The sequence below is a fragment of the Vipera ursinii genome, assembly GCF_947247035.1.
Source record: "Vipera ursinii genome assembly, chromosome: 2".
NCBI lineage: Eukaryota > Metazoa > Chordata > Lepidosauria > Squamata > Viperidae > Vipera > Vipera ursinii.
Genome location: NC_139513.1, coordinates 27,365,690 through 27,390,283, shown reverse-complemented (window position 1 = coordinate 27,390,283; position 24,594 = coordinate 27,365,690). Strand labels below are relative to the sequence as shown.

Below are 24,594 nucleotides of genomic sequence, written 5' to 3'. Positions count from 1 at the left end.
ATTTCAAACCAAGTCAAAAGAAGCTCAGCCTGTCAGTCATTCCCATGTCTTGTTAAGTCTGCAGCTCCTGCCTTTTTACTGAAAATCACGGGTCTTCTCAATAAAGGAGAAAACTCTTTTAAGTTTACGCTCTTCCCAGAAAGTGCCACAAAAAGCTAATTAAGGGAGAAGGATTAGGCAATCGCATTTATCTATAGTTCAGCCTCTGCTACTCCTCAGATGTGTTGGGCTGCAACTCTTGTTATTTTCCCTTGCCCATGCTGGCTCGAGATAGCAACCGTTAATAGTCCGAAACATCACCAGTTTGCCCAGGGCAATCATCTATCTTGTGACTGTTTTTCTCCTATTCTGTATCTTCCTACAACCCCCTTTTTCACAGAAGCAGCACTTCTTCACATTTATCATATCCAGAGGCTACATACAGTATTACCAACCAGCAAACAGAGCACAAACCAAGAAGGATGTCAATGCATCTGTTAATGGACAACCGGGAGGCAACAAAATGTGTAATTCCTTATTAAAGGAACATAGCAACTTTGAAGCTGCTGAGATGTTTCCTGGTTATGGATTTATAAGTCACGTTAAATAGAGAAGAGCCAAAGTGGCACAAACTTAAGTTGCCTAGCCTAAAGTCTCGTCTCCAGGTACAATTGCCTATCGCAAGGCACTTACTTTAAATCTCTAAATTCTTATCTCTAAATTGGCGAGTATTTCAATTACGATGTACAGGTAGTCCTCAATTTACAACCACTCGTATAGTGACCATTCAGTTAAAATGGCACAGAGAAGAATGAGTGTTTTTCACACATATAACCATCGGAGTATTCCTGTGGTCATAATTTGGATGCTTGGCAACCGACATTTATTTATGACGGTTGCCGTGACCCGGGGGGGGGTGTCATGTGCTCACCTTTTGTGGCCTTCTGACAAGCAAAATCAATGGGGGAAGCCAGATTCACTTAACAACTTAACAACTGCAGTGACTGTTTAACAACTGGGGCAAGAGAAGTCGTAAAATGGGGCAAAACTCACTTAAACCATTGTCTCCCTTAGCAAAGGAAATTTTGGGCTCAGTTGTGGCCGTTAAATCGAGGACTATGACTCAAAAAGCTTTTCCAAGGAATTCCTTTTTTGTTCGTTTGATTAGCAAAAAGGAAGTCCTATGGTCTGTATGAACTACTGATTAGGATCCAAAAATGGAACTCAGGTAGCCATGTCAGATGACCCATTTGTAGCTACAGGTATCCTTCCTGCTTAAGATGTTTACAGACAGATGAAGTAGCTTGATCACCAGTTCCACTGCTGATCTATTCTACATCAGTACTGTGTGTTGCGGGAGTGGGTCTCTGTAGTTTCAAACAAAACATTTCTTTCCTTTCCCCCCCCCCGCCCCATCCTAAGGTCTTTTTTGGAATGCTGGAGACCGAATCCACGAGGGCTGTGAAGGAATGGCTGCTGAACCTGCAATTAAAAGGACACAAGGCAGAAAAAGACCTGTTTGAAGAACAAATGACAGGAAATAAGGATAAATGAAGCAATAATCGGGCAGAAAAGCTGAGTGCTTTAGGGTGATCCTTCCAAGTATCTCTGGAAAGTGATCGGCAGAGGCTGCGTGCCCATCTGAAGAGTCACTTTCCTTACTACACGAAAGCTGGTCTTTAAACAATTGGCACTGTGCACCAGCATTTAACACAAAGCACTTTCTCTCTTATAAAATTCTTATATAGCAAATGGAAAACAATGTTAAAGCATCCGAAGACAAGGCAAGACACAACAACCTCTGCCTTGTACTTAAATTGCTACTAAAGCTGCCAGCGACTGAGGCGTCACAACTTTCACCTCCATTTCAGCTGAAGGACCCCTAAGATCTAAGCCATTCTTCCGATTCAAGACAGTGCAACAACCCACTTTGAAAGGCGATTTCTGCTAATTGTACGGACCGTTTAACCATCAACTGGGAAATGGCTGCATAAAAAGATAAGAAAAACTGTAAAGGCACAAAAACTGTCTAGGTTTTAGCTTTAGATGTTTCTTTACAGGTTTAACCACTGTGATGCCAGCGTCTTCTGGGATCAGGATGCCTAACCACAACGAGTTCAAAGAATACTTTTTCAGAGTCACCCTTCTCGAAACCCAGGTTGTTGAGGGGTGGTTTTTTTTTTGGCCTGGTGCTGTTATCTTTGCAGATCAACATTGAGAAATAAAAATGGAGAACGCTGTTATCAAAATTACCTTCCCTCCATCAGTCAAGGCTTAAATTACTTCGTCCAGAAAGAGACAAGTCTAGGAATCAAGTGAGTAATGGCACAATTTCATTCCCTGTTAAACCAATTGCTGGAAACAAAGAAAACACTCTCATGAAGTACCCTGCCTCCAAGGCAGAACAGCCTTGGACTGACAAAAGCCAGCTCAATGGTCTTCTGGGATTGCTAATTACTACAACCCTGCACGCTAACAGCCAAACAACGAAGCCTCCAGTGAATATGGTCTAGACTAGAGGCCTCAACCTTGAATCAGTGACTTAGCAGCAATTTGTTGTGTAGATCCAATCTCTTCCACGTAGGGGTTAATTAGCAATCTCCATCTGGCAAAAAAAAAAAAAGATCTTCTCTACAAGGAAACCAGAACAACTTCTAATCTCCTGCAATTTCAAAAGCCCCCCCCCCCCAAATATCTCATCATTCGTGCAGTTTGATCAACGCTTCAAGTCTCACATCGACACACCAATGCCAGGCTATTAGAACTCGACTTTCAGAGATAGTGTAGACCAGGCATGTTAAACACGCGGGCCCGCGGGCTGGATGCGGCCCGCGCAGGCCACACCCACCCTGGCCCCGCAAAGGCAAAAAAAAAAAAGTCCCGATACATCGCAATATGGTCCGCGATGCAATCGGGTTTGATACCCCTGCTGTAGACAGAGCAATTCCCCCAGTGCACATTCTCCAGCTGGCAACATAAAAGCGAAAAAAAAATCAGCAGTGGTCTTAATTGATCTATGAAAGGTATTACCTGCATTGCTAGATCACCTTTTTTTCTTGAGGGTGGAGCATTCCTCTAAAAATGCGTTCGCCGCTTACTCTCACCTCAAAAGCCCAAACGCTTCCCCCCCGCAATGCTCTCTATTCCTTATTTCTTCCAGTGGTTTGGAAGGCATCCTTTTGCAAACGCAGAGACTAAGACAAGTTTTTTTTTTACACACACACACACACACACCTTACAATCTCCATTGCAAATGCAACCATAGTACTTGGGATCTTCATTGAGTGTAATCTTTTAAGAAATATTAAACATTTTACAGTATGAGGCTGGCCAGCTTAGCAGCAAGCCACTATTGACAATACTTGAGTTTTTAAAGCAGTCTGACTTCTTGTAAAAGGCAGTTCAGAAATATTGGCAGGAGACACATTAGCACCTATATTGGTCATTATCAGGCATGAAAACCAATCGCAGAAATCACAGGCATACCGTTTTGTGACACAAGTAAAAATTCTACAGGAACCCCCTGCAAAAAGTGACACAAATCTTTTACAGCACTGGAAAGGGAGGGAGGGAGGAAGGTTAAAACTGTTACTCTGATTCCAAGGGTTTTTCTTTTTTTGACAACTATGCTACCTAGAATAAAAGAACAGTCTCTTTCTTTCCACCCTGATGTTATGCCAATGTACCTTTAGCTTTACAGATATTTTGTATGTGCATGTGGTATCACAAAGGAAGTTTAAAGGGTAGTATGGAAAGAGCTAAACAAAATGGTGTGTGTGTGTCTGTGTGTGGGGGGGGAGCTGTAGCTACTATATTTGGATAATAAATATCCCAAACAGAAAGGTTCACAGAAAACTAGGGCTATTATAATTCAGAAAAGAATTAATTCCAGAAGCATCTGGGAATAACACTTGGAAATCCAGTCAGGGTTGCAGAGACCCAAGCAGAACAGACTGAGGTTTCTCCTTGCCTTTTTTCCTTAGCACAAATAGGGAGAGTAAAAGTTCGGGATCCGAGGAAAGATGCCAGGTAGCTAATTAAGGTTCTCTGCAATGTAAGCAAAGATTGTCTCAACAGTGGCTCAGCTGAGAGCAGATTTTCCAAAGTCGTGTTGCAGGTAGAAATGTCATCAAAACATCTATGGAGGTCTCAGAGGAGGCTTCCCCCCACCCCACCCATCTTATGAAGCCTTGAAACTTAACAAATTAACCAGATATCCTCCATGAAGCACAACCTGTCTATCACTGTTCAAGGGAGCCTCCAGAAACCCAGTGATGGGTTGATCTAATTGAGGTTTGTTCCCCGAAACCAGGGGTAGGCAACCCTGGTTCTTTTATGACTCGTGGACTTCAACTCTCAGAATTCCTGAGCCAGCCATGCTGGCTCAGGAATTCTGGGAATTGAAGTCCACGAGTCATAAAAGAGCCAAGGCTGCTTATCCTTGCCCAAAACAAACTACTTATGGGAGGTCTGCCAAGCAAAGATCTTCCTTTCATGAATTCCCACATAATGAAGACAGCATGGTAGTCTAATCCCAAGCGGCACAGAACAAGTAGTGTCTTTGAGGGTTAGAAATGTACTTATTAAATCACTAGAGTCCTGGTTTCTTACATATTTATGTAATGGTAGAATTTCCGAATACATCTCTACAACAAAATTTCCTCATGCATACAGAAAATTAGCACGTGAGGGAGAAATTTTCAATACCGTCTATGGGGGGTAATGCTTAAAAACATCGCCAATCGCCGTCTGACGTTTGCAATGGCACAAGTCTGATTTCTACTCCTCAAATCCATTGCCTTATTTTGCATAAGTTGGAATGTGGTTATTGGCCTTTGGCTGGCCTAAACGGTAAAGCCCAATCAGTATTTTACAACTGAATTTAAAATCAGTCAACAGAACAAGCTGAAACTGCACTGAGAAGCAAGCGGCAGAGAAAGTACCCACCGTGCCTCCCAACAGCGGGGCTACATGAAAAAAACCGAATCAGTTTTTATTGTTGTGGTTTTGAGTAATCTGAATATCACAACTTTGAAGGAAAACAGAACCTCCCACGCTGATCTCAATGCTTTCACTGAACTCTTACTGCCATTGTTCCGAGTTTTAAGGAGGGGGGGAAGAATCATGGTGGTAAAATAAGAGTAGATGTGGCACAAAGCAAATGTAAAATTACACTTCTGAAATACTGAAAGAACTGGCAGTATAGCTTTCTGAACCTGCAATGATTTTAGGCTCAAAATTTCTACTATAGTTTAGCTCCACATCTGCAACACTGGACACACAAAAAAAAAAATCACACCCAACCATCTCTACATCTAGCCCTAAAACCTCCCGCTTGTGCAAAAAGGAGATATAACACAGCCTGTTCAGATGCAGCTGATACATTCAAGAGCCCAACGCCCCCCGCAAGCCAGATTCGCTGAAATGTCTGACTCCAGAAACGCTCGCAGCAATTGCGCTAGAAAATCTTCTTTGCCAATTTTACCAAGTTCTTAGGGCTCAAAAGCAGCCGGGGATTCATTTAAACAAAAGGAAAATAACAAGAGGGACACAACGTTAACAATCTCGCTGGGTTCCTTAACGATCCCCCACGGGGGGAGACCAATACCTAGAAGAATACGGGACATTGATTGGCAGACAATGCCCACCCAGGTAAACGCCCGTATAAAGAGGCACCCGGGTCTTCAAAAAAGTATATCCGGAAGAGGAATTTCCTGCCTCTGTGGCACCAATGTGGCAATAGCCACTTGGACAACATTCTTACGATTACCTGGGATGCCTTTGGGGATTAGACCTGCCTTCTCTAAACCAAGCAGCAACGCCTCCGTGCTTGGGATATGAAACTATCTTTCTCCCTCGCTCTCGCTCTCTACCGAAAGAGAACAACTGCACTAGAGGAAGGATGTCTCTCTCAGCTCTCCCTTCCGGTGGATGTGGAATACTCCTCCAGCTTTCATGTACTTTTTCACTACGCTCAGCTAAGATGTGACAATAATGGGAATAAACAGGACCAGAGGAGACTGGATGACAGCAAGCCACTGGGTTTTAGAGAAAAAAAGAGAGGCAGTGCTGGAGACCAGCAAAGGCCTTTGTTGTGTTTTTCAACAAGTAATGGGGGGGGGAGAGAAAAAGCTGTGTGTGGGGGGGAAACATCTGAACCCAGTTCTTGGAAAAAAAGAAAGAATTAAGGGATCACATTCTGACAGCCCTCGGGCAATGCATATGTATGAGTCAATAGATATTTATATTTCGTAAGTATATAAAACAGGATCAAAATAAAGCCAAGTAGATTTACAGATCGAAAGATAAAAGTAACCAGAAATATCACAGTACGGGAACAGCCCAAGTGCCACCGCATCCCAGATGTGCACTCTGCCATGTTTACAAAAGTACGTGTAGAAAAGCGTCCCAGAGGAAAGCCAGTGATGGGTCTCTATTCTTCTCAATGGGGCCTTAAAAGATCTCCTCCTCTCCTTCTAAACATGATTTTGTAATCCATTTGTTGCTCAGCTCTGCAGAATTTCCCCCAAATGCCAGCCAGGACCTGAGGATCAGCCGCCTGAGCAGTACAGACGTGTAGGCCCTCACCCAGTCCGAGAGACTTGATGCTGATTTGATCATCCTCACGTGGTGGCCCTGGAGCTCCAACGCAACTGAACGACTCAAGGGATGCTGAGAGACTGAGGCAATGGCCGAATTCTGATCACAGGGGACAGGTTAACCTTAAGGATCTGTTGTGCTCTCCTCCTCAATTCATCGTCTGAAGAGTTGTCCACTTTGATGGCCTGGAATTTCAGCAGGTTTAACGTTTTCGAAGCCGGTTCTGGTTTATTCGGTGACGGAACAGAACTGGGCGTCTTTCTACACGGCAATTCTTTTCCTTCGTCTGCTCGCCTTCTTTTCTCCCCAGCTGCCTGCTGATGGCCGTCCCCGCTTTCCCGTTCAGTTTTGGCCGCCGACGGCTCCTTAATTCTGGAGGCCCCCGTGCTACAGCTCTGGGAGTTGCTCCCAGAAATCCGGCCATTCAGGATTCCCGATGCTTTGCAAGCATTTCTTTCCTGAAGCACCCCACCCTTTGGTCCTTTTATAAGGCTCATCGTGAGAGCAGTGGAGTCCGGCACTTTTGTTATTACCGGCAAATGCCTATATCCTTTGGGGTCCAACTGATTAGACGACATCTTAGCGGCCTTCCCTGCTGACGACTGCATAGATGCAGTGGATGCTTTGAGATGCTTAAGGTCCGAAGGAGAGATCCCCAGGTGCCCTTGTTTGCATTTTGATTCCAGACAAGAGGCAGTGGCTTTCAGAGGGACTAAGGCTTCCAGCACTACAGAGAGCCTCATGGCCGGATAGACGCCAGGGTACATATTAGCAGGGAAGCTCATTGCCGAGGCTTTTGATGTGCCCGAACGTGTCCGTTTCAATGAGTTCAACAGGAGGTTTGTGGAGTTACTGCTCTTTGACATCGGCTTGGCGGATTCATTAGAAGAGCTCACGGTAATACTTGCCAAGGGGGCAGGTACTTTTTCTATGGTTACTATGTTCCTTGCTGGAGCCTTGGCAGACTCTGAAATAGGAACAGCTGTTTCTTGAATATTGCCTTTTGTTTGGCCAGGTGCATTGGCAGTGCAGGAACTATAACCATACACGTCTTTGCTCCTTAGGATGGTGGGTTGGTAGCCTTCTTCTTTAAGGCCTTGGAGAAAAGCTACTAACTGGGTCTCCGTGTCAGACAGGTCCTTGGACATGGGGTTAAACACCCGGAGGGCTTCTTCCAAGGCTTTCTGTCCTGCAGAGGAGATCCTTGACCAGGAATGGACAGCTTTCTCTTCCACATTGTCCGCTTCAACATTCATGGCATTAGGCTGGCAGGAGCTTCTAGTAGATCCAAACCCCACTGGGAAACCAGCACAGGTCACCTTAAAGGGGAAAAAAAGTAAAAAAAAAAAAGTAATTAACTTACAACCCAAGAAACGTTTACTTTGAAGATTTTAGGAGGCGATGAGAACTGTAAACTTTTTAAATACACTTTTTTCGTTGGAACCAAACTTTACATATACTATTAGGCCTCTTCTCCTCTACGTAGGTTTTTTTTAAAATTTAATTGATTTCTGGGTTTCCGTTATAAATTACGGCGTTTACCTACACATCCCAAGACAAAACTACTTAACTGCCTGCCTGTCTTTAAGCATCCGATTCATTTATGAATTCCCTAGCAGGGTCTATCCAATATATTCAGAAGGTTGTCATGTAAAGGAGGGCCCTTTTCCTTCCTCTCCCATGGCAGCTATGGAATTTTCTCCCTATCATTTTTGCCTGCCAAAATTTGCAGGCTTTTAGAATACGTTACTACAGCAATACAGATTGTATATAAATAGGCGTTTCATTTATTTATTGCAATTTCAAACAAAGATGCTCAACTGCACAAAGGCTCCCTTAAATAACATGGACATTTAAGTGTGATCAGATGAAGTCAATTCTTGTTCTAATAATGATAGTTCAATTCTTTAACAGGGGCCTTCATTTTGTATTTCTCCCAAACAGTAGTGTAGTTTTCTGGAAATCTTTAAATAATGGCTCTCGGAATTAACTAAAACACTTTCTGATAAATTCATATCATCCCTCAGTGTTGGCTCAATTGTTCTACGTTCACATAACCTTCCGGGACTGTTGTTTTTCTGATGTCCTTGTATTTTGAAGGACACTTGCTCCACAAAGCTAAACACTCTGCATTTTCAATAAGGTAGACAGAAACAAAAATTACATAATCGCTCCAAGAAACTTAAGTCATTTGCATATACTGTACAGTAACTCCAAACTCAGGCCATTAGCACAAACAATTTCCTTTCCAAGCCTAGAGGCATTGCCAAAACATGTTATTACAGTACAGGTTTACAATGTTTCACAAGAACATTACAATAACTTGGATACTAGACATTTTTAGATTATAATATCCATGTGCCAAGATAATTGCCATTTTTGGATAGAAATTTTGGAAACTGATCTCTGAACTTATATAGAGAACACCAGATAAGGGAGGTTGATATATGACAATCAATTTCAGATGAACTCCCACACCTTTCTCCTCATCTTGTCCTTGAAACTTCAAGGACTGAACTGTATGCCTTCAGCATGCAAAATATGTGCTCTGTCAGTGAGCTGTGATCTGCTAGCTGCAGACAATAGCAAAATAAATTCCTTAATCAGCAACATTCCAATATTTCATGGAACTTATGTTAAAGTACTGGAAGACAGGCTACCCTAACTTAAATAGCTGAGTGGGTTAGGACACTGAGCTTGTCGATCAGAAGGTCGGCAGTTTGGCAGGTTGAATCCCGGGTGCCGCGTAACAGAGTGAGCGCCTGTTACTCGTCCCAGCTTCTGCCAACCTAGCAGTTCGAAAGCACGTAAAAATGCAAGTAGAAAAATAGGGACCACTACGGTGGGAAGGTAACAGCGATCCGTGCGCCTTTGGTGTCTAGTCACGGAGACGTCCTCGGACAAGCGCTGGCTCTTCGGCTTTGAAACGGAGATAAGCACCGGCCCCTAGTGTTGGAAACGACTAGCATGCATGTGCGGGGGAACTTTTACCTTTTTATGCATCTTCTATACCTTTCTTTGTGGTATGTTTTCAAGTGACAAAAACTATCCTCCAGGAGTGGAGACATCTCCCTCACTCCATGATGCTGGATGACACATTGCACCTACCAGCTCATGGCTCACTAAGAGAGTGAACAGGGAAAACATGGATGAATTTGCCAATGGAGCTTAACAAAATAACAAGAGTTGGGAGGGATTTTGGAGGCCTCCAATTCAACCCCCTGCTCAAGCAGGAGACCCTGGCCTATATCATTCCCACCAAATGGAGAATATTGTTATGGACTCACCCACCAATGGCTTTGTGGCTGAGTCCATACAATATTTTCCTCGGAAATGAGAGTTGGTACTTAACTGGAGACCCTGAGAGCAGAACAGAACCATGCTGTGATCATGATTTAAGAAAAACAAAAAGCTTGCAGTTTGTTTTTGTTTTTTTGTAGTCCTGCTCCAAAACAATTTAGCTTATGCTACAGCGATTTAGAGTGTGTAGCAGTGCTTGAAGAAAATTATAAGATTAGAGCACTGAGCAGCCATATTTCAGCTCACATAAGAGGACCAACAAAGCAGCCAAGTGAGGAAGCAATATTCTATACAGAGGAGAGGATTCTTTGCTATTTGGAAAAAGCCCAATGAATGAGAAGCAGAATACACACCATAAATTCTACAGCGCTGGAACCATCTTACAGCTCCTCACCCAAGCAACTTTCTGTAGTGAACGACCAGATCCCATCAGGCACTTCCTTCTCCTGCATTAACTGAAACGAGTCGAAGAGTCCTTAGTGCCTGAGTACACAGGCAGGAGTATCCACAATGGTTGCAACTGGTATAGATAGGAACAGACGAACCTTCACTGACTCGTACTTGCAATGAACGGAATGGAGGTACGCATTGGATAGAACTGGATTTGTGTTCAGTATGAAGTCCGAGGAAGGTGAAGGACAGAAAGACACTTTCCTAGGCATGCCTAGCAGATCTTTCCCTGTCCCACTCTTGAGCAATTAAAGCTTTTGTGGCCAAGCCTAAAGAAAGGAAATTGTGGGGAAAGCACCTGAGTGAAGATTAAAGAAAGAATACGTGGAAGAAGGAAACTGGAATTGTCAAAAGATACAAGGGCAATTTGAAAATAAGCCTCCGTTTGGTTTTCAATATACACATTAGAAAACTACAACATTACATTACATTTCGACATAAATCGTCATTCAAATTGAAGCACATCATAAAATCTTACAAGGTTTAAAATCCTTCGTAGTAGTCGCTTGGTGGATGGGGAGGAACAGACTTCAACTCAACCCTGACAAGACTGAGTGGCTGTACATTCCGGCATCCCGGGACATTCAAAATGTTCCATCACTTTCTATGGGGGGTGAGTCTTTACCCCCTGTAGATAGGGCTCGCAACTTGGGAGTCCTCCTAGATGCACGGCTTACCTTAGAAGATCATGTAGTAGCCGTGACTAGGGGGGCTTTCGCACAGGTTCGCCTGGTGCGGCAGTTGCGGCCCTATCTAGACCGGGATGCCCTGTGTACAGTCACTCATGCGCTCGTGACCTCTCGTCTTGACTATTGCAATGCTCTCTACATGGGGCTTCCCTTGAAGACCACTCGGAGGCTCCAACTGGTACAGAATGCGGCCGCGAGAGTTGTCTTGGGAGTTTCCCGGTACTCCCATGTTACACCTTTGCTCCGCGAGCTGCATTGGTTACCAGTTGACTTCCGGGTGAGGTTCAAGGTCTTAGTGATGTTTTTTAAGTCCTTACATGGCATGGGTCCGGAATACCTCGGGGACCACCTGCTACCGGCGTCGACTCCCCTCCGCCCCGTGCGTTCCCACAGAGAGGGCCTCCTCAGGGTGCCTCCAGTCAGAGAATGTCGGCTGGTGGCCCCTAGGAGGAGGGCCTTCTCTGTGGGCGCTCCGGCTTTGTGGAATCAGCTGCCGGTTGAGCTCCGGATGGCACCGGATCTCCGCTCCTTCCGGCCCATTTATTTGAACAAGCTGGCCTGGCCTGATGGGGAATTACTTAGGGTTTTAATACTTATATATATATTTTATTGTTTTTTATTGTGGGCAATAATTTAATTCTTTTTTAACTTTTGTATTTTTGTAGTTTTAAGATATGCCATGTTCACCGCCCTGAGTCCTTCGGGAGAAGGGCGGTATAAAAATTTAATTAAATAAATAAATAAATAAATAAATCCGGGCTATAGGGGTGAGGTTGATCAAAAACATCACAATGGGACTTCTGGTTTGCTGATGCGGCCGCCGCGGACGTTTGGAAGGTGAGCTCCGTCTTCCATGTCCGATTTCACATTGCTGGGGGGACCCTGGAAAGGGTCGAAAGTTGCCCTGTAGAGGCGACCAACAAGGAGAGGATCCCCACTTGATCACGGGAGGGCGGTAGCCCTTCCGCATGATCTGGGGTAGCCCTCCAAACTAGTGAATGGAAGACCGGCCATAGAAACATGGCCCATCACAAGGCTGCTGACAGCCAGTCAAATTTACCACCAGGCACCTAGAAAGCAGCGCGGATGAGACTGGGTGAGATCTACCTCTCTTCAATCCTACTTATTTTTTCCACCTGTATAAGCTGCCCAAAGTATTTTCTCTCCTGTGAGAGAGGGAAAGGAGATTCTATCCCACCCTCCAAAACAGCGGCGACTGACTATCCAGGGGAATTTAAAACATTGCAAGAATAACCTGATTCTAACTGGATCTTTATCCTTCTAAAATTTGTGGACTAAAAGATTGTTTATTCTTATTGAAGATTTGGATTTCTACCTATAAAAAAGAAATAAAATCGGAAAAAGGATTATAAAAATTTCAGATTTAAAAAAAACCAAACCCAACCCTAAATGGTATGGGCGACATCTTGTGGCTAAACCTTATATTACAATTATTTTCATTCTCTGATTGTAAAGCTTCTAACTTAACATTCTAATAAGAGAACATGGATGAAGATCAGGAACAGATTCTCTTTATGTTGAAGCAATTTATGAAACTATTCTTACAGCTACTAATGAAATAAGAAGCTACAGTAAAGAACAAGATGTCAGCCCAGATATAGGAACCCAAACTTTGATTACAACTAAAGAATCAACTACACAGAACAGAAAAAGTGGAACAATTAAATACTACAATAGAAGATTCAATTGATCAACAAACACAGTTAATGGAAAACCCAGAAAACAGACTGACAACATGCAAAAAGGAAAAGACTTTCTATATAAACCAGAAGAAATCTGAAGATCAAGAAGAACAGACTGAAGGGAAGATAAACATTTCAAGACACCTACGTCGAGATGGAAAAATAGAGAGACGATTTGTTAGTCCTTCCAAAAAAAATGGTGACCAGATGGCCTTTTCTACTTCAAACAAAATATATAATAACACAGGGAGATCTATTGGACAACTTAAAAGCATGGACATGAAAGGTGAGCTGGCAAAGAAAGAAAGCTAGAATAAGGCTGAAGAAAATTGGGGTTTTGACTTATTAGTGAGAATTAAAATAAAACATACTCAAATAGACAAGTACTTTGAATACTAGATTTTGTTATATAAGCTGAGATAAAGAAAACTTTGGTCATTTAAAACTTGGAAGTATAAATATTAAAAGTTAAACTCGAATATTGATTTGTTTATAAAGGTTGAATGTAAAAGTAATTAATATATATGATAAAAGTCTGTTGACAAATGTAATTAATATGTTTTTACTTAGCTGTTATAATAAAAATTACTAGCTTAAACATGAGATAGTAGACATCAAGAGAAAAAGAGAAGTATTTAATGTTGAAATAAGAGAAAATTTTGGTTACTAAATTTAAGACACTTGGGAATTAATAGAAAATAAGAATGTTATACTGTATTATTAATTAGTTTATGTAAGATGGTGAGAAATAGAATATATTTAAATAGATGACATGTATTCTGAATATTAGATTTTGTGAAGAATTGTGATAAAGAGAATTGTGGTCATTTAAAAATTGGAAATTATAAATATTAAATGTTAAACTTAAATATTAATGGGAAACTAAAAATTGGGAAAAACTAATTTGGACATTGATTGTTTATAGAGATTGAATGTTAAAATAACCAGGATATGTATAAACTAAAAATTATTGATAAATGTACGAAAGTTATTTTTATTTGATATAATAAGAATTGCATTAGTTTAAACATGAGACAATAAATACTAAGGGGGAAAAAAAGGAAATACTTAATGTAGTAGTTTGAGACTTGTACTAAAGATCAGGGCTTTTTTTCTCATAGAACAGCATTCCAGAACCTTTTTTTTTTTGCAAAAAAAAACAAAACCAAAAACAACCCAGCTCCCTTATTGGTTTTCCTAAGCCTATTGCAGGGCTAACAATCTTGGCTCTTTTTTATGACTTCAACTCCCAGAAATCCTGAGCCAGCCATGATGAGGGGAAAGGGAGAGGTTTCCAAGCTGAGCCATGCTGGCTCAGGAATTCCGGGAGTTGAAGTCCTTGAGTCATAAAAGAGCCTGCACTAGAGGAGGACATTAAAATTATTTACAGGATTACTTCTTTAGGAACTAAACTTTTAGAATCTAAAACAGCTAATTCAGAAAAGCCAACAGGAAAGAACCTCACATTTTTCATCTGCTTCTGTCTTTTGGAAGGTAAAATTAGATAACAAAATAATCTATTTCTTATGTTAACATCTCTGCAATGAAATCAAAGGTAACAGGAAAGAAATGAGAAACATTTTTCTCAATGTAATATGTCTAATTTAGCTGATTCTAGAAAAAAATAGTATCTTTTGTATACTCTTGAAAACTATTTTGAATCTAAACAATTCTTAAGAATGAAATATTCTTAATTTGGACTTTACTTTTACTGTTTGGACTGTTGTGTGTTTTGAAAAATAGATTATTTAGAATCTAGTTATGTTGCACTTCAGTATTTAAATAATTAACCTAGTATATACATAACAATATATGATGTTTTCCCTGGTGAGCTTAACATCAATAACAACATTTATTAAAAAGGCTAAAATAATTTCTGGGGGTATTATCTGTATAGTAAAATTTTGGACAAGCAGTGATCATGTTACATATGTGCATAAGCGTAGTCAGTAGCATATGCCTTTTTAAAAATATCAAACATGCAAAGAAATAAAAATAAGTCCAAAATATCTGTATTACATCCAGAAATGCCAATTTTGCAACCAATATTTCTCATCCATAACTATGGCACCCTAAGGATACCTGCATACATGCAAATGTTTCTCTGGGATCAGTAATGCAACAGGGATTGCTTTTTCCTTCCAGTAACATATACCTAAAACCAGTTTATTGCATTTGGCAATTGTACTAAAAAAACCTCATTCATTTAATTTGAAATCAAGTGAAAAATTGATTTAAATTATTTTATTAAAACAAATTAATGGCAATTCTTTTATAAAAAGTTGCCTCAAACAAAATGAGTTTGACATGCCTGCTCTAGATAGTTGAATGCTCCAAAATAAATTCTAGACCAGGCCTGTACATGCAGCCTACCAAGCACCCTTGGACAGAGCACAGACTTTTTTTAAAGTAATAAAATCACCACCACTGCCCTGAAAGTCATGTTGCCTAGTGCCTCCATGGCTTACCATGACCACAAGCTCCAACACTGTAGATGCTCCTCTAGTCACCAAAACATTGATTAGCCCACCAGCATTCCTTTGCAGACCACAAAGATTTTTAATTTATCAGTGTGGGCCTTTCCTTTCTACAAGATAATAATAATAAAATAATAATAATAAAATAATAATAATAATAACAACAACAAGAAGTTAGAAGGGACCTTGGAGGTCATCTTGTCCAACCCCCTTGCTCAGGCAGGAAACCCTATACCATTTCAGACAAATGGCTGGCCAGTCTCTTCTTAAAAACTTCCAGTGTTGGAGCATTCACCACTTCTGGAGGCAGGTTGTTCCACTGGTTAGTTGTTCTGTCAGGAAATTTCCCCTTAGTTCTAGGTTGCTTCTCTCCTTGACTAGTTTCCATCCATTGCTTCTTGTCCTGCTTTCAGGTGCTTTGGAGAATAGCTTGGCTCTCTCTTCTTTGTGGCAGCCCGAGATATTGGAACACTACTGTCATGTCACCCCTCGTCCTTCTCTTCATTAAACTACACATACCCAATTCCAGCCTCCAGTCCCCTGATCATCTTTGTTGCTCTTCTCTGTACTCTTTCTAGAGTCTCGACATCTTTTTTACATTGTGGTGACCAAAACTGGATGCAATATTCCAGGTGTGGCCTTACCAAAGCATTGTAAAGTGGTATTAGTACTTCACGTGATCTTGATTCTATCCCTGTTAATGCAGCCTAGCACTGTGTTGGCTTTTTTGGCAGCTGCAGCACACTGCTGGCTCATATTGAAATGATTGTCCACTAGGACTCCAAGATCTCTCTCATAGTTACTACTATTGAGCAAGGTACCACCTATACTATACCTGTGCATTTGATTTTTCCTGCCTAAATGTAGAACCTTACTTTTTCACAATTGAATTTCATTTTGTTAGAATAGTGCCCAGTGTTTGAGTCTGTCCAGATCCTCCTGTATCTTAAGCCTATCTTCTGGAGTATTGGCTATTCCTGCCAGCTTGGTGTCGTCTGCAAATTTGATGAGTTCCCCATCTATCCCCTCATCCAAATCGTTGATGAAGATGTTGAAGAGCTGCACAGACCTCTTCTAGATTTTCCTCTTGCCTTTCCGAATTAACTCCTTGGTCTATCATTGAGCAAGAATTGACTTTGTAGGGAAGCATATTATCATTTGATGTATATTTAACATATGTTCTACCTTTATTTTATTTTTTTTATTTTAATTCCATTTATATCCCGCCCTTCTCCGAAGACTCAGGGCGGCTTACAAGCTTAGCAGTAGCCTTCATTCTATGTATATGCCTGCTTATTAGGGCTTTCACACACACACCCAAGCGGCATTATTACAACGTCAGTTTATTGCCCCCAACAATCTGGGTCCTCATTTTACCAATTATATAATATTTGTATGCAATCCACATGGCGAGGTTTGGGGAAACTTACAATAGAAAAAATATATTTTTAAAATCATAAGATTAAAACATTGCCTGGCCCGCACAGCCTCCGCTGCCCACATTGCACAGCCCCGCCATATAGAGTGGGCTCTGCTGCTCCCACAGCACCAGCCGCGCCGGCTCCGGCCCCAGGGAGGGAAGCCTGCCGCCAACACCCTTCGCACCTGTGACTGCAGCAGCACTGCCCCCACCACCACCCCGCCTCCTGCGGCCGCCAAGATGAGAGTTCCGGCACCTTTTTTTTTATAGAAAAAAAGCACTGCTAAAGATATTTGTATGTTATTGAATTATCGATTAACTCAGCCTCCATGTTGCTTTTTAAACATTTAAATGTAGAATTAGAATATCATTTTTTTTAAAAAAAAATCACAATGGAATTGCTTCATAAGTTCTTGGGTACGTCTAGCGGCGAGCATTACTGTGAACCAACACCACACCAGAAGTGCTGCCTGGCTGAGGAATTCTGGGAGTTGAAGTCCACAAGTCATAAAAGGGCCAACTTTCAAGACCCCTGACCTAGAGGAATGGAGATGGCTGCCTGGTAGAAATGAACTAAGACCTGGGGGGTCAGAAGTGAAACCAGCTGCCAAATTATGTCCCCATAGCACTTTTGGGGATAGGTATTTGAGACAGTGTAATTTTTCAGTGTGAAATGCCTTAGCGCATCCCACTGTGTCAAAGGAGAATAGCTGTGAAGAAGTTATTCAAAAGCCATTAGGCAAACGCAAGCAGAGCTTTGAAAGGGAAGAAGAGTGAGGAGCGCAGCCTTCCTTCATCCATTTGGAGTAAAAGGAAGGAGGGGAAAAAAAAACAACCTGGTCAGGGTTTCAAAATTCTGGTTTAAATGTTGCAACACTGGAGATATGGTAATCCTTGTGCAGTTTACTTCTGACTTTGTCCATTTGGCTAGCCAACGTAAAAGAAAACTTTCATTTCCTCTGTTTTGTTTTTTAAAAAAATCATTCCTAAAGACTGAAACTTTTGTTTCAATTCCTCAAAAGATGGGATTGCTGCTCTTCAGTCACATGCCACAAGGTGATGCTACAGAGCTGGTTTTTCTTTTCTTAAAAAACAAGTATCATCCTCATCATCATGCATATTTTAGAGTAAATTGCTCAAGCTGTCAGAGTCTCTCATCTGTCGCACAAGCCGGAATTAACGGGAAGGAGCTGCTCAATGTATTTCCTTCCTGAGAAGGAGAGATGAGGCAAAAGAGAAAAGTTGATAGAACAGAGACCCTTTCAGCCATTTTGTATCCCTCCCTCCCTTCAATAGAGAGTTAGGGAGATGGAATGGAAAAGAAAGGAAAGAGAAAGAGAAAAGATGGACCCATGATATGGATCTAAAAAGGAATTATTACAAAAACCATTACAAACAACCTCAGTGAGTGGAAAATAATTGTGGTAGAGGAAGAAGCTAACATGGCTGCACAGAAAAGCGGGGAGATTCTCCAGAGAGGAAGATGTTAGAAATACAGATTAACTCAGTTGGTCAAAAGACGCTGGGAGCAATACAAATTGTTTAATCAAAATAATAAGCAAACAATGAGCATACCAGTTGCTCAACAAAAATGACGTTTTCATAAATAACAAAACGAGAGGATTTCTTAATTACTGTTTTGGATCCAACTTCTGGGCAAAGGTAGCATATATTCTACCACAAAACTGAGGTGCAGGGTGAAAAAGCAGCATTAAAGTTTGAGACTGGTATCATCCCTCAGTACTGAGGGGAAAAAAACAGATGATGTTTTGGCCAAAGTTTTACGTATTATGTTTTGAGATATCCTAAATAATGGATTAAGTGCCAGATGACTGGAAGAGGCAAAATTTGCCCTATCTTCAAACAGGAAACAGAAGAATTAAAGAAACTATAGATCAGAAGACTGCTGAGTTTCCATGTGAATTGCTTCATTTCTTCATTATTAGAACTATATTAGCCAACCCATGACCTCTTGGCTCATCATTTCAGAGATATCTGCTTACCAGATTCTTCACCTTCAAGAATGGCAAAGCTTCCGACATACTTGAAAAGCTCTTAAAAAATTCAGGGAGATATTCAGAGATTATTTGCCTTGGACATAGCGCATGTTGAGCTGTATAGCACAGTCCAGCGTCAGCAGCTGACCACAGGAAATGTTTTATGACATTTTGTGTTATGTCATAAAAAGGCTTGACAATGTTTATGTCACAGTGTATTTTATAAAATTTGCCAGATTTCAATTCCACAGTAGTCATGAATTCTGGATTCTGGACACATTCAGTACGTTAGGTAAAGGTAAAAGTTCCCCCGCACATGCGTGCTAGTCGTTTCCGACTCTAGGGGCCGGTGCTCCTCTCCGTTTCAAAGCCGAAGAGCCAGCGCTTGTCCGAGGACGTCTCCGTGGTCATGTGGCCGGCATGACTAGACGCCAAAGGCACACGGAACACTGTTACCTTCCCACCGTAGTGGTCCCTATTTTTCTACTTGCATTTTCACGTGCTTTCGAACTGCTAGGTTGGCAGAAGCTGGGACGAGTAACAGGCGCTCACTCTGTTACGCGGCACTCGGGATTTGACCCGCCAAACTGCCGACCTTCTGATCGACAAGCTCAGCGTCCTAGCCCACTGAGCCACCGCGTCCCTTCAGTACATTAGTCCATGTGAAATACCATGGTCTCCCAGCAGGTGGTCTTCAGTGGGAATCACACTATTTGTTGTTCTTTCACAGCTACAGAACTCTCTTCATATACCAAATGTTGAATCTAAGCATCTTCTGCAATACCTGGGAGATGTTTGTTACCATAGCAAATGTCTTCTTGTAATCTGTAGTTTATTATTCTTTCAGAAACAATATGTCTGTACCAACACTCAAACTCAGGAAAAGGTGTGGAAGAGGAGTGGAAGCAGAGGTTTGAAATAAAGGAGAATATTTGTAGCTCAGGGTTGAAATGAAGGGCCCTTGGTGTTCTCTGAGCTTGCTTGTTTTCTTGCAGATGTTTCATTACCCAAACTAGATAACATCATCAGTGCTAGATCCCTAGATAACATCACTAGCACTAATGATGTTACCTAAATTTGGGTAATAAAACCTCTTCAAGAAAACTAACAAGCTCAGAGAGCACCAAGGACCCCTCAGTTGTTTGAAAGCCCTACATGAAATCTCACTGAACAAAGGGTTCATAAATGGAAATAATGTTCCTTACCTTGTAAGGGATTTCACAAATTGTATCAATTAAGTTTCCCATTTTACCTGTTGGATTAATCAACTGGTATTCTTTACAGGTTTTGGGGTGAAAAGCTTTATAATAAGCCAGGGACCTTCAAACTCCGCCCTTTTATGACTCCTGGACTTCAATTCCCAGAATTCCTCAGCCAGGCATGCCGAGTCCATGAATCATAAAAGGGCCAAGTTTGAAGACCCCTGTAATAAGCCAATCAACATGGCCACCTATTATGACCACTCTAGTTCCAAAACAGTTGGATGGTTCCCTTCTTCTAAATCAGCAAGAAGATCTGGTGAGCAGTACAGGCGTTTAAGGATTTGCATGTGGGTTCCAAACAATAGGAAGAACAACTTCTGGGAAACCTTACTAAAGAAACCTGCCTCCAAAAAATAATGCTTTTATGTATGGCAGAGGATTCTGGAATGCATTCAGCTTTAGGGAACACATTGATTTCTCTTCTCTTTGTTAGACCTTTTAAGTCTTGACACTGATCCACATACATTCAAAATAGGTTGACTCAGCCTTCCATCCTTCCGAGGTTGGTAAAATGAGGACCGAGATTGTTGGGGGCAATTAAGCTGACTCTGTAATAATGCTGCTTGGGTGTGTGTGTGAAAGCCCTAATAAGCAGGCATATACATAGAATGAAGGCTACTGCTAAGCTTGTAAGCCGCCCTGAGTCTTCGGAGAAGGGCGGGATATAAATGGAATTAAAATAAAAATAAAAATAAAATACTACTTGGTCACTGCCATTTTAGAGGTCGAATAACATTCTTAACTTTTTCAGATAAATTTGTGTCTTAGATCTTCACAATGCAGAACCTCAAAGAGTGATTTGAAACCAACAAATATGTTCTTTTTGGCTATATGAGTCCAACAGCTAGTTAGAAGATTATATTTAACAAGGAGTAGGAGTGCTTTCAAAATAATTCAGGCTAACAAGTATATTTTTAAATTCACACGTAGCAATCGCTTCCCAACAAATATATGGTTAAATTAAATGCAGAAATGAAATTACACTTCTTCATTTTGGTCACTTTTTAGATCATTATTCCAGGATATATTTAGAAATCTGAAGCATATGAAATATCACACCCTTTCACAGTTAAATATGTTCATACTTCATAGTTAACTTATCGTGAGATGCAAGAAATGCTTAATTTAAACTAAAACACCTTATGACTTCTAAATCTAGGTTTTAGTGCCAGGCTTCAGTTATAGTTCATGAAACAATAATAAAGATGATGCTCTATTAAATAAATGTAAAATTTCACCTTCCAAAAACTATGCAACTTCCAAATAGTAGAACATGTTGAACTGTATAACACAGTCCAGCATCAGCAGTTGACCACAGGAAATGTTTTATGACATTTTGTATTATGTCATAAACATTTAACAAACAAATAATTGGTCATTGGTCAGCACAGACATGGAGGAATTCTAGATACATATTTTTATTTTAAAACTGAAACACTAGGACACAAAACAAGAGAATACATGTTGGCCCAGCAACTTAATTCAATAAGCCATTAAGGGTGAAGTAGACTATGGAACAGAGGCACAAGGATTCAGATCTACAGTTGGACAAGAGTGAATGGAAAATTGGATAAGGCCCCAATTTGCCACCAGTCTATGTTAAAAAAGATTAAAACAAACCATGTTAAAAATAATATAAATTATCAGTCTATTTTGATAAAAGCCAAGGGGTTTGTGAATAACAATCAAAAGAGATAGCTGGTTCATTTATTATTTAAACTATTATGTGATTTGTTTAATTTGGGCACACCATGTCATCCAAACCTAACAAAATATAATATCTAGCCAAAATATGATTAGCCAAAACATGACTGATTGCAATGATTAAATATTCAACAAGGTTTCAATTCCCACAAGCTCTACTTTTTATTAAATCTCATGGCAATTGAGACCAGATTTGGATTTAACAATAACTCAGCCCAGTTCATTTTCTCCATTCCTCACGTAATATAGTATGTTATGGAGACAGAAAACATATCAGAGTTTCAGCATTGCAGCATGACACAATCCGATCATGTAATTAGGATGATCAGTCACTAAGGGAGGAGAAAAATAATGACACAACACTGTTGTGCACCCAAAGCAAATGTGCCTCTTCCAAATGCAGTACTAGTCTATATCAAAGCCAGCTGGTCCATTAGTAAGCATTTGATTTTTGCACATCATATTGTAATTTTTCTATGAAACGAAAAGATGAATTAAGCAAGTCTCTCACAAGTCTCTGGACACATTTGTAAAATAGAAAATATTTCAAATAACTGTTTCAAAGATGCGCAAAGCAGATGATATAAAAAGGTTTTCAAAACCAACGCTCTCATACCCCAAATAATTATATCTATCATACACTAAATCACCTCTCAACACCACTCATTTAGGATCAAATTCAAACTCGAATATTGCAGTACCACTCAAAAGTCCTGCTGGAAATAATGGTTAATCAAAAGCAATGCATCCAGTTGTCACAATTGTGAACACTTATCAGTTAATAAGCTCTTCTTTACACAGGCAGAGTAACTTTCAAATAAATATGCATAAAGCTGCAATGCAAGACAACTTTAGTGTTCTCACACAACACATTCAGTATGCTTGTGAATAGATCTTAAGTTCTAGCCAGCTCCTCCTTACAACCAAAATGGCTCACTTACTAGTTTATTTTAGGCTTTGAGTAGTTGTGCCAGAACTTGGGTAACAAGAAAACCAAACTCTCAGCTTATTTTGGTTTAGCTTCACTTCTTTTAGTGGTGGGTACAAGACTAATTATTAACCATAGTGAATATGTGAAGTAAATGATCCTTTATAACAAACGGGTGGCCAATAGTCACAACCCCAAAGAGAAATAAAAGCCACCAATTTTTTAATGTAAAAAAAATGGTTTTGGATCTTCACATCAGTGAAAGATGTCAGTTGGTTTTGAAAGAGAAGATGACATATTAACCAAATGAATTAAGAGTTACGGTACAATAACAAGAGGATAATCTGCCTTCTGATGAAAGCTTGCTTGATAAAATAAATTTAAGAGTTACTTTGGATATTTTCTCAAAGACGTATACCACAAATTAACTTCAGACCTGTTGAATGAAAAACAAATACCTCCAAGCAAAGATATATTTAATTCATTCCTAGAGTTTTGCAGTAGGTGGATCTCTGTTGTGACACTGAAATATATATAAGCAAATAACTGCAACCTTATTATGTATTGTCCACAAAGAAGTCCTAGAAATGTTGCAACCACTGTTTCTGAATGTATTATTGCATTGGCCTTCAAAATAGCATCTGACCTCTGCAAAATCTTGAGAATAAAAGCATTTCTGCCCTAATCATGTCTAATTCCAAATATATGTATATAGCCGTATCCCCTGTGAGACATGATTATTGTTTATTCTTTGCGGCAATGAAACTTGTGTGGAGCAAGATAGGAAGGACTCACATCAATTCATCCAAGAGGTGCACCCAAAGGTGGGGCAAAAACCGTGGTCAAAATCCTTCTCCAAAACCCAGTGACCACCACTTTTTTTTCCTCCCTCTTTCTGAGAAAGCTGCCTAGACAGAGCAACCCAGGCAGGGCCAAGGCAGAAGCAGAATTGGCGCAGCCTTGGCCAAGAGGATGGATCTCCCCAAACTAGGTCCAGCTCTTTTGAGGATGACAGCTCCGTCCTGACAGCTGATCAGCTCGCCACGATCAGGCGCGGGGCTGGGGGCTTCCCTCCTCCCCGAAAACTAAGCCAAAGTAGCCGGGAGAAGGAGCAGGACGAGGGGACGACGATGCCAAGGCAAAAGAGCGGCGGCGGCGGCGGCGGCGGCGGGGAAGGCGGCCGGGCTGGGGAAGGGGTGTGTCGGCGGGGGAGATCCCGCGGAAGCGGCGGCCAGGGACGAGCCGCAGACCGGCCGGGAGAGGGCGGGGAGGAGAGGCGGGGGAGGAGCGGCGGGAGCGCAAAGGGAGGAGCACCCCATAGCCGGAGGGGGAAAGAAGGCGAGGCCGAGGAGCGCCCCCCCCACGAGGCCGCCACGCCTCGAGCCGAGTCCCAGCTGCAGCGCCCCCGTCGGGGATTGACGGCGCCCGGGCGGCGCCAGCCCGCAACCTACCGGCCACCGCGGGACCCAGCAAAAGCCGTTGCGCCGATCCACCCCTGCAACATGGCCGCCCGCCCGCGGAGCGCCGGAAATGCGAGGCCACTTCCGCTTCCGGCCGCACGAAAAGTGCCCTAACTGCCCCCCTCGGGGGGCCCCCCTCGTCCCCCTCCTCCCTTCAGCACCTGGGCAGCACCTCCACAGGAGCAGCTTCAGTCCCTCCTATTCTTGACCCCGCCCCTTTCCTTCCTACGTGTTGGCCCGCCCACCTTTCAGAGCCCCGCCCCCAAGCCCCTGCCTCATTGGCAGCCCTCAAGTCCCACCCAGCCACCCACCCCATTGCCCATCTTCTGTCCACCTTCCCTGCCCACCAATCCTTGGAGGTCTGTCTTGCACCTGTCTCTTACCTTCCGCTCATCTCAAAAAGTTCTGCAGCCTAACAATTTCCCTCTTCCTTTTCCCAAGCAAAGACTCATTTGCCAGAGCATCTTTTAGGTCGCCTGATACCTTCTTGGCAGCTTCCAACCCACGAAGACTAGATAAGGTCTGTGGGTTTTCCAGATTGACCTAGATATGGATTCATATGGTGGGCAACCTCCCACAACAGTCTCTTCTGGATGATGATGATGATATGCCATTAAGCCATTGA

At 41.7% G+C, this 24,594-nt stretch overlaps 1 protein-coding gene and 1 long non-coding RNA gene across 3 annotated transcripts in view; both read right to left on the bottom strand.

The window, feature by feature from the left end:
• The window catches only part of LOC310636368, a 246,317-nt gene that overhangs the window by 14,372 nt on the left and 207,351 nt on the right, over positions 1-24,594 (bottom strand). The window lies entirely within an intron of this gene.
• On the bottom strand, positions 6,126-24,001 carry CCDC71 (coiled-coil domain containing 71). 2 transcript variants are annotated; one of them, XM_083356059.1, is made up of 2 exons: positions 23,961-24,001; positions 6,126-7,898 (listed from the first exon to the last, which is right to left on the bottom strand). In XM_083356059.1, exon 2 carries the CDS (start codon positions 7,833-7,835, stop codon positions 6,642-6,644), a length of 1,194 nt encoding a protein of 397 aa, XP_083212185.1. In that variant the 5' UTR covers positions 7,836-7,898; positions 23,961-24,001; the 3' UTR covers positions 6,126-6,641. The 2 variants fall into 2 exon arrangements, with proteins under 2 accessions (XP_083212185.1, XP_083212184.1); XM_083356058.1 differs by lacking the exon at positions 23,961-24,001 and adding an exon at positions 10,233-10,328.